Here is a 10,353-nt window from a genome sequence, read left to right on the forward strand (position 1 = left end):
CCTTCCTCTAGTCAGGTTCTGAACATCCAGCCATTGAAGCTAGGTCCACTGGGCACTATCTGCAAGTTTGGGCATCCTTGTTCATATCCCCTCACTTTATATCAACTGGATGCTTCACTCTCAGCTCTAGCCTTCCGTGGCCATGTCCTTGTTCATGGGCTCGGGAGTTCCCAGGTCTCACTATACTTCAGGTCAACCAGCTCTCACCATACTCCAGGTTGATGGGATCTATGTAACTTGGTTGGACTCAGCCCACCTCTTCATTCTTGCTTTTCCCCTACTTCCTCTCATCAAAAGACCAACGTGGTCTCCAGCAAGTTTACTTGCCTTCTCATGTATTCCCTCTGAGTTTCAGTCTTGGGAGAAGATTTATCCTGAAGGGACTTGATGGCTCCCGGTGAACAGCTTGCTTGTTCTTGTAGTAGCCAATCAGACTGCTGTTAACTGTTTTTGTTTTTCCCTGCTGGTCTTTTTTTCAAGAAGTATCTTATGTTCCTCTAGCTGCTCCAGGCTGGTCTGCTTGTCTTTTCAAGTGGGAATTTCCCATTTCAGAAGGTTCTGGATGGGGATCAGGATTCCACCTAAGGTCTTATACACTACAAATGCTCTGCAAGAAGTCTCTTTCACTGGGCAAGTTCTAGCACCCCTTTTAGGTATTCCAATCAGTTATAGGCTGAAGGCAGACTTATGAGCTTTCTATAATCATGTTTCCAGATACCCCTTTCTTTCCCCCTCAAGTGTCTATTTTACAATAGTAGGCAAGAGAAACAAATATTCATAAGACAGTCAAGCATCTTAACATTATTTCCCCTCTTTTACCCATTCAGACTATGCCTCAATCCCTGTATCACAGAGCCCTTTTGCTCCAAGGTTGAGCACATACAAGCCTGCCTAACTGTTCTCCTATCTACCTTGTTCTCCCATCCCCCTCCCCCTTCTTGTGTATTGCCCACCCCAACACCTGAACTTCCATCTTTTTTTGATGCTTTCTGCATCATTCAATATTTTGCCCATTGCTGTTGTTAAATATTGTCAAGTCAATTCTAAAAAATAGCAACCCTGTATAGGGTTTTCAAGGAGCAGCTGGTGGGTTTGAACCAGTGACATTGTCGTTAGCAGTCCAGTGCTTATCTTACAGTGCCTCACCATAGAATCTTTCAATATTACATATCAAGGCTTGAACTTTTACTTTAGTTCTTTCAGTTTGAGAAAAGATGAGCATGTTCTTTCCTTTTGTTTTTTAACTCCAGGTCCTTGCACAATTCATTATAGTACTTTACTTTGTCTTCTCAAGCTGCCCTTAGAAATTTTCTGTTCAGCTCTTGGACCTCTTCATTTCTTCCATTTGCTTTAGCTTCTCTACACTCAAGAGCAAGTTTCAGAGTCTCTTCGAACATCCATTTTGTATTTTCTTTCTTTCTTGTCTTTTTAATGATCTTTTGCTTTCTTCCTACATGATGTTCTTGATGTCATCCCACAACTCTTCTGGTCTTCGATCATTAATGTCTAACGCATCGTGTCTGTTCTTAAGATGATCTCTAAATTCAGGTCATATTTTGACTCTTGTGGACTTCATTGAATTTTCTTCAGCTTTAGCCTGAACTTGCATATGAGCAATTGATAGTCCATTCCACAGTTGGCCTGTGACTTTGTTTGGTAATAATATTGAGCTTCTCCACCATCCCTTCTCACACATGTAGTCAATTTGATTTCTGTGTATTCCATTTGGTGAGGTCCATGTGTATGTTGTTGTTGTTATGTTGCATGGAGTTGGTTCCGACTCATAGCGGACCCTGTACAGGGTTTCTGAGGATGTAAATCTTTACGGGAGCAGAAAGCCTTATCTTTCTCCCATGAAACAGCTGATAGTTTCGAACTGCTGACCCTGAGGTTAGCAACCCGATTCATAACCACTATGCTACCAGAGCTCCTTTGTGTAGAGTCCTCTTTCATTTGTTTCAAAAGGTATTTGCAATAAATAAGTAACTGGTCTTTCCTGCAAAGTTCTACCATGCGATTTCCAGCATCATATTTTCCTTTCACCAAGGCCGTATTTTCCAACTACCAATCCTTCTGTTTTGTTTCCAATTTTTGCATTCCAATCACCAGTAATTGTCAATGCATCTTGATTGCATGTTTGATCAATTTCAGACTGAAGACGTTGGTAAGATTCTTCCATGTCATCCTCACTGGCTTAATGGTTGGTGTGTAAATTTGAAGCATAGTGGCATTGATTGGCCTTCCTTATAGGTGTATGGATGTTATTATGTCACAAATCTTGAAATGGTCTTTTCTATGATGAATGTGATGCCATTCTTCTTCAATTTGATGTTCTAGGCATAGTAAACCATATGATTGTCAGATTCAAAATGGCAATACCAGCCCATTTTACCTCATGAATGCCTAGGGTATTGATCTTTATGCATTCATTTCATTTTTGGAATGCATGAAGATCGATATGTTAGGCATTTCATTTCTAATTTACCTAGATTCATACTTTGTGTATATACCATGTGCCACTTATCAAGGGATATTTATAGCTGTTTCCTCTTGTTCTGAGTTGTACCCTAAAACGTAAATGAAGGTCCTGAAAAGTTTGCTCCATTCACGTCACTATGGTCAACTCTACTTTGAGGAGGCAGCTTTTCTTCTCTTCCCCAATTGTATTTTGAGTGTCTTCCATGAGGAGCTCTTCTTTTGGCACTATATCTGACAGTGTACCACTGCTATTCAGAAGGTTTTCAGTGGTTAAGCATTTAGAAGTAGCCCACCTTTCCTTCTTCCTAGTCTGTCTTAGTCTGAAAGCTCTGCGGAAGCCTGTCCACCATAGGTGCTCTGCTGGTATTTAAAATCCTGGTGGCATTAGCATCCAGAATCACAGCAACACATAAGCCACCACAGTGCAACAAACTGACAGAGGAGTGGTGGGCTTAGTTGTTAGTGCCTCAGAGTATTGAATCTGCTCATCAATAAAACAGAAGCAGTAAATAATACACAATAGAAGTAAAGATTAAGCAGGATAATAGATATGTGAACCTTATCTACCACAGTCCCTGGCACCCAAGGGCAGGGACCAGGTCTATGTGTTTGTCCCCACTCCATAGGCACCAGTTGTTGTATGAATGATGAGTGAATTGAATGCATTTTGGAAAGAAGGCTCTGCTTTATAAATACATCTTCCTTCGTGAGAGAGCCAGAATCAGGACCCCAGCTTCTTTCCACAGCCCCAGGCAGCTCACTTTCCAATTCAGGGTGATAACTTGGCTCCCAGGGCTGGTCAGCTACCCTCTGTGCCCTGTCTTTCCTAGGTTTGGGGACCACTTTGAGTGGAACAAGGTGACATCCTGCATCCACAATATCCTGAGTGGCCAGCGCTGGATTGAGCACTACGGGGAGGTACTGATCCGGAACACCCAGGATAGCTCCTGTCACTGCAAGATCACCTTCTGCAAGGTGGGCACACTGTATAGACCTGCCCAGCTGTCCCAGCAGCCTCTGTTTCTGGAGGTCACCTGGATAAGAAGGCATACCTCCTTAAGACTCTTGCTTTCCCCCATGCCCCAGGCCAAATACTGGAGCTCCAATATCCATGAGGTGCAGGGAGCTGTGTTCAGCCGGAGTGGCCGTGTCCTCCATCGGCTCTTTGGAAAGTGGCATGAAGGACTGTTCCGGGGACCCCCACCAGGCGGTCAGTGCATCTGGAAACCCAGTAAGTGGGGTTGTTGGGGAGGGCTGGGCAGGGGGAGGACAGCTATGGCACAGTCCACCTGCCCCAGCCCCATGCCTTCCCCCCAGACTCTATGCCCCCAGACCATGAGCGCAACTTCGGCTTCACTCAGTTTGCCTTGGAGCTGAATGAGCTGACAACAGAACTGAAGCGGTCGTTGCCCTCCACCGACACACGGCTCCGGCCAGACCAGAGGTTAGTGCCAGGCTGGGGTCGCGTTGGAGCCACTATCCTCGCTCCCTCCTTCCTGGAGCTGGGATGATGCCTTCCTCCAATGAGGTGACTCAGAGAAATGGGGCTATATAGGGGACAGAGCTGGGCCCCCAAGGCCTCCTGAGGGTGGAGAGTGCTGCTGACTGCCATCTGGATCCTCAGGTACCTGGAGGAGGGGAACATACAGGCAGCAGAGGCACAGAAGAGAAGGATCGAGCAGCTACAGCGGGACAGACGCAAAGTGATGGAGGAGAATAACATCATCCACCAGGCTCGCTTCTTCAGGTGCCTCTACCTCCCCATTGGCCCTGGGTCACCTGCCTCCTTCCCTCTGACCATTTCCTGTACAGAGTGGAGGCACATGATGTGAAAGCAGTTCCTCAGCATCTTGCGCTCTCCCCTTAGGCGGCAGATGGACAGCAGCGGGAAGGAATGGTGGGTCACCAACAACTCATACTGGAGACTTCGGGCTGAGCCAGGCTACGGGAACCTGGATGGGGCTGTGCTCTGGTAGCCCTGGCCATGGGGGCAGGGGGCTCAGCTCCACACTCCTCCTGCCTCCAACTCCCATGTTGGACACTTGGGTGAGATCAGGCTCCCCTGCTCCACTGTCCTGGAGACCAAAGGGCAGAGGCTCATCTGACAGACCCTGACTCTGACCCTTTCTCCCCTCTGCTGGCTGGAGGGGCCACATCTCAGTCCAGTCTTCACCCCTGTGGTTAGGATGGGAGGCTGAGTTTGTGCTTCCCCAGTCTCTTTGCCCTGGACAACTGGCATGTAAGTCCCTTCTCACCCTGTCATCCCTTTACCTGTTCCCCTTGGGTTCCCCTTGGGGTGCCCAGTATCTGTTCCCCATTTCAGTGCCTTCCTAGGACACAGGGGACCCCTTGATGCTCCCCATGCTTCCAATGCCCAGGGCTCTGGACAGGCTGTGAGGTTGGAGTGTGTGAAGTAGAGGAGCTGGCCTTTTCTTCCACCCTACCCCCATGCCACGTCACCAGCACTGTCTCCAGCTCCCTTAGACTGTCCCCAGCAGTTTCTGCCATGCTACCGAATCCTCTCTTAAACTGCAAGACACCTGCAGCTTTCAGCTCCCTGTCCTCAAGTGCATCCTTCAGCCTCAGCTCAGAGTGGACAAGAGGCCTTTCCAGAGAGGGGAGCAGACTGGGCAGGCAGGGCTCCTGGCTCAGACCCACCAGAAGGGAGGGAGTGTGTTTGAGAGTGTGAGTTTGTGTAAGAGTGTATGTGTATGCCCTGGTACTGCTCGCAGGCGAGCAGTGTTCCTTATTGTAGTCAGGACCTCCCTGCTGGATGTCTGCCACCATCGCCACTCATTTCCTCACAACCTGGCTCTGATTAAAGTGAATTGTTCGGCCATTCCAAACTCCAATAAAGACTGTCCCAGACATTGGGCTGTGTCCCTCACCTAAACTACAACCCAACACCATCTTTCTTCTTCAATCCTACATCCTATGGCTTCTGCCTCAGCTGTCTCTCAGCTCTGGGCCCTTCGCAGCCCTTGCCTGGACGATCGCAGTAGCCTCTCAGGTGGCTGCCAGCCACTCCATTGGATTGCAGGCTTTTAGGGCATTGGTTTTAAAGTGAAAATATGATACCCCATGCCTGCTTGATGCATCCATTTCTTCCAAGTGCCCAGAAGAAGAAGCCAACTTCAGCCAGGCAGAAAACGCTCTATAGAGTCCACATCTCCCTCTCTGGTGCAGAGCATGCTTTGCTGAACCCCCCTGGGTAATGACCAGAGTTGAGGTCAGGTCCCATCTTCTTTAACTGGGAGATCATGGTCAAGTTGCCTCACCTTTCTGTCCCTAGATTTCCTTCCCTCATCGACTTCTGTGTCTTAAATGAGAATGTTTAGTGAAGCGTCCAGCTCCTTTTGTTTGTTCTGGTAACCCGCCCCATCCTCTGCACCCCCAGGCCCTCCATCACCTGCCCTGGTTTGATGGGTGTCCCAGGAGGAAATATTTTCTCTGAGAAGGGGGGTGGCAACCCCTGAGCTACAGTACTTCCAATCCGAGTCCTTTCTTCCCTCTTCCCCAACCCCAGGGGAAGAGGGGGTCTATATTTTCACAGTTTATTTATGGAGAGTGTTACAGTGAAAGCTAACACACTTGTCTTGACACCCACCTTTCACAATAACCTCAACCCATTCCAGAAAAAGCCAAAGCCTGCACACACTCAGGATCTTGAAAAAAATGTGTACCACCCTCTGCCTCCACCCATTCACTCCGGACACCACAGAACGGGCCTAATCGGTCCCTCTAATAGGCATCAGCTTTAGTACGGTCCTCCAGGACCCATCTCTGGGCCCCTTAGTGGTCAGAGAGGGCAGCAATGACCGTAGCTTACCCAATGACCGTTCCTGGTACAGACACTTAATGGAACTACCTGGCCTAAAAAAAAAATCAAACTAATCATCCTAATCCTCATTTTATCTCTCAGGAGAAGGAGCCAGTGTGATCAGAGAAGACTCTCTTAGGACTGTTAGTTAATTGAGCCTTCTCCCCAATTAAGGAGCCTTAGAGTGATGAGTTTCTGTCTCACCATCTTAACACACAAGAGGAACCAGGCTAAAAGGGAAGGACAGGAAATCCCAGGCCGCAAAAATGAACGTTAAAGAGACAAAAATGGGCCCCGATTCCCAGGCATCACCTTCAGTGCACAACCCCTTGTGCTTGAAGCGTTAAGTGTGGAAGTAGACCATCATCTTTCCAGAAACTGCGAGAGCCAAAACCTCCAGGGCTGCCAAATCCACTGCACTTGGGTGCTGTTAGCCTTGTGCAGTTGACCACTGGGTGGAGCCCGAGGACCACGAAGGCAGAGCGCAGGGTCTTAGCGGGGCTAGAGGGATCCGCACGCCCTTCCTGAGTTGCTGCTGCTGGTGGCTGCTGAGCTCCGGACTCACGGTCCACAGCCGTCCTTGATGTTAATCACTCGCTCGCAAGGAAACACGGCCAGGACAGGGAGAGAGGACAGAGACCTGTCTCCAGGTCAGGGAAGCATGCGGAGCTCCCTCCCAGACCTCCCTCCTTACACGACAAGCTGGCGTCCGCTTCCCAACACCAGGTTGCACACCTCCCTGCAGAAAGATCAGGCTGTAAGCACCCCCAATCCTGGACTGGGAATCGTATACCCTCTATCAACTCATCAGGTGTGGCATGTTTCAGTAAGAGGTGTGGATGCAGAGATGTTTGAAGTTTGAACTACTCTGGGACTCCATCTCACAGAGAGGAGCTCCTGGGTGGCACAATGTAAGTTGTTGTTGAGTACTGTACAGTCCGTTCCGACCCATAGCGACCCTGTGTAGGGTTTCCGAGGAGCAGTTGGTGGGCTTGAACCGCCAAACTTGTGGTCGCAGTCCAGTGCTGATCCTACAGCGTCACACCAGGCGTCCCACATGCATACAAGTATGTATATACAAGGGGACTGTAAAAATTTCGTGGAAAACTTCCATTACCCTTTATTATTTTTTTTTTATTGTGAATTATGTGATAGTTTACATGGAAGAACATTAGTTTTACATTCATCCTATTGTATATCATTTCATTGCCATGGTTACAATCCCCTCCATGCATCATCAACCAACCAAAGGGTGTACTGTCCCCTGGTCATCAGCACACAGCCCCTCTCCCTCTCTGGGTCTAGAGACCCCAGCAGCTCCATCTCTCCACGTCATCGTCTCTGCCTCCATCTCTGGCATCACTGCTTCTCTGGGTAGGGTCCCGCACTCCGTTCTCCCTTGATGGTCCCAGGGACCTCTGCTCCTGGTGCAAAGTCAATCACTCCCCTCCTTTCGCTACAAAATGTCTACCTTTACATTTCCAACCCTCACAGTCAGTCCTGATAGTAATTATTCACTATTGTACCGCATGAGTGCTATCCCTATCTCCTTTCATCAGCCCCACCCAGACAGATTGGATACTACTCAGTGGAGAGTCTACCTTCCTCTGCACCCTCTGGATCTAGGTTCCCTCTTGAAAGCTTGTAAGCCAGTCACTTCTTGCCTTTATAGCCCCCCATTTTGAGTAGCCAATGTCCAAGTTGCCCATCCCTGTCTACTCTGTGTATGGAGGAGGTAGGAATGATCCTTGCTGTAAAGATTTGTTCCCTCTTTTGAGCTACTGCTTCCATAGTTGTAGGTCAAGTTCATCAAATTGTATCAGATTACTCCTTTTTTTCCTCTTCTTTCTTCTTCTAGTTGAATTCTGATCATCAGTCATTGAAGTCCATTACCTTTTAATTCCATTTTCCATGTACTTTTTGAAGCCCCCCTCATGTATGCCTACATATGCATACATATATGTATGAAACTCACAGTTCCTCATTCAAATGTGTGAGTAAGCAGAGGAGGGGGCACAACAGATGATCAATTTTTAAGGCCCTCAGAGCCTAATCCAGCCCTGGTGTTGGTAAAGTATACTGACTAGACCTTGAACTTCCAGTTGTTAGGTGACTCAAAGTGACCCTATGCACAGCAGAATGAAACGCTGCCCAGTCCTGTGCCAATCTCACAATCGTTGCCACGCTTGAGCCCATTGCTGTTGCCACTGTGCCAATCCATCTCATTTGGAGTCTTCCTTTTTTTCACTGACTCTCCACTTTACCAAGCATGATGTCCTTCTTCAGGGATTGGTCCCTCCCTTGTAACATGACCACAGTTATGTTATGAGAGATGAAGTCTCACCTTGCTGGCTACTAACTAAGGAGCATTCTGGCTGTTCTTCTTCCAACACAGGTTTGTTTATTCTTCAGGAAGTCCATGGTACTTTAATTATTCTGTCCCAACACCATACATAACTCAAATGCATCAGTTTTTCCACAGTTTTCCTTATTCATTGTCAAACTTTCACAAGTATATGAGGTGATTGGCAGTTGCCATGCTTAAGTAGGGCACACCTTAGTCCTCAAACTGACATCTTTGCTCTCGAACAGTTTAAAGAGGTCTTGGTCAGCAGATTTGCTTTAATGCAATACGTTTTATTTCTTAACTGCTCTTTTCATTAATGTTAATAGTGGATCCAAGCCAAATAAAGTCTTTGACCACTTCAGTCTTTTCTCCATGTATCATGTTATGTATTGATCCAGTTGTGAAGATTTTTATTTTCTTTACATTGAGATGCAACCTAAAATGAAGGATATGGTCTTTGATCTTCATCAGTTAAGTATTTTAACTCCTCTTCATGTTCAGCAAGCTAGGTTGTATCATGTGCACATTGCAAGTTGTTAATGAGTCTTCTCCAATCCTGATGCCATATTCTTCTTTATATACTCCAGCTTTACAGATTATTTACTCAGCATAGAGTTTGAGTAAGGATGGTGAAAGGATCCAATGCTGGCACACATCTTTCCGAATTTTAAACCATTCAGTATCCCCTTGTTCTGTTCTAACAGCTGACTCTTTGTCTGTATACAGGTTCTTTATGAGCACAATGAAGTATTTGGAATACCCATTCTTTGCAATGCCATCCATGGTTTGTCATGATCCACACAGTTTTGTATAGTCAACAAAGCACAAGTAAACAGTTTCTGGGCAAATTATGGAATGATACAGAAAGCATCAAAAGAAGATGGAAGGAATACACACAGAGTCACTGTACCAAAAGGAAATGGTTGATGTTCAAACATTTCAAAAGTAGCATATGCTCAAGAGTCAATGATACTGAAGGAAGAAGTCCAAGGTGCATTGAAGGAATTAGCAAAGAACAAGGCACTGGGAATTGATGGAATAAAAATTGAAATCTTTCAAGAAAGTGAAGTGGCACTGGAGGCACTCACTCATCTATGCCAAGAAATTTGGAAGACAACTATCTGACCAACCGATTGGAAAAGATCCATATTTGTGCTCATTCTCAAGAGAGGTGACCCAGCGTAATGCAGAAATCATCAGACAATATCTTTGATATCCCATGCAAGTAAAGTTTTACTAATGGCTGCAACCATACATTGACAGAAAACTTCCAGAGGTTCAAGCTGGATTCAGAAGAGGACATGGAATGAGGAATATCATTGCTGATGTCAGATGGATCTTGGCTGAAAGCAGAGAATACCAGAAAGATGATTACTTGTGCTTTATTGACCACGCAAAGGCTTTCAATTGTGTGGATCATGACAAGCTATGACGAACATTGTGAAGTATGAGTATTCCAGAACACTTAATTGTGCTCATGAAGAATCTATACATGGGCCAAGAGGCAGTTGTTCGAACAGAACATGGGAACAATAAACAGTTTAAAATTAAGAAAGGTGTGCGATAAGATTGTATTCTTTCACTATACTTATTCAACCTGTATGCTGAGCAAATAATCTGAGAAACTGGGTTATATGAAGAAAAACGTGGCGTCAGGATTGGAGGAAGACTCATTAACCACCTGCGATATGCAGATGATACAACCTTG

At 46.4% G+C, this 10,353-nt stretch overlaps 1 protein-coding gene across 1 annotated transcript in view; it reads left to right on the plus strand.

The window, feature by feature from the left end:
* Positions 1–4,637, plus strand: part of OSBPL7 (oxysterol binding protein-like 7) — a 17,967-nt gene extending 13,330 nt beyond the window's left edge. Inside the window, exons 19-23 of the mRNA XM_006832522.1 lie at positions 3,309–3,453; positions 3,565–3,709; positions 3,796–3,922; positions 4,103–4,225; positions 4,346–4,637. Of these exons, the coding sequence (XP_006832585.1) occupies positions 3,309–3,453; positions 3,565–3,709; positions 3,796–3,922; positions 4,103–4,225; positions 4,346–4,454 (649 nt within the window). The 3' untranslated portion in view covers positions 4,455–4,637. The remainder of the gene's footprint in view (positions 1–3,308; positions 3,454–3,564; positions 3,710–3,795; positions 3,923–4,102; positions 4,226–4,345) is intronic.
* Positions 4,638–10,353: the final 5,716 nt, after the last annotated feature.

This window comes from Chrysochloris asiatica, unplaced genomic scaffold (genome assembly GCF_000296735.1).
Source record: "Chrysochloris asiatica unplaced genomic scaffold, ChrAsi1.0 scaffold00007, whole genome shotgun sequence".
In the NCBI taxonomy this organism is placed as follows: Eukaryota; Metazoa; Chordata; class Mammalia; order Afrosoricida; family Chrysochloridae; genus Chrysochloris; species Chrysochloris asiatica.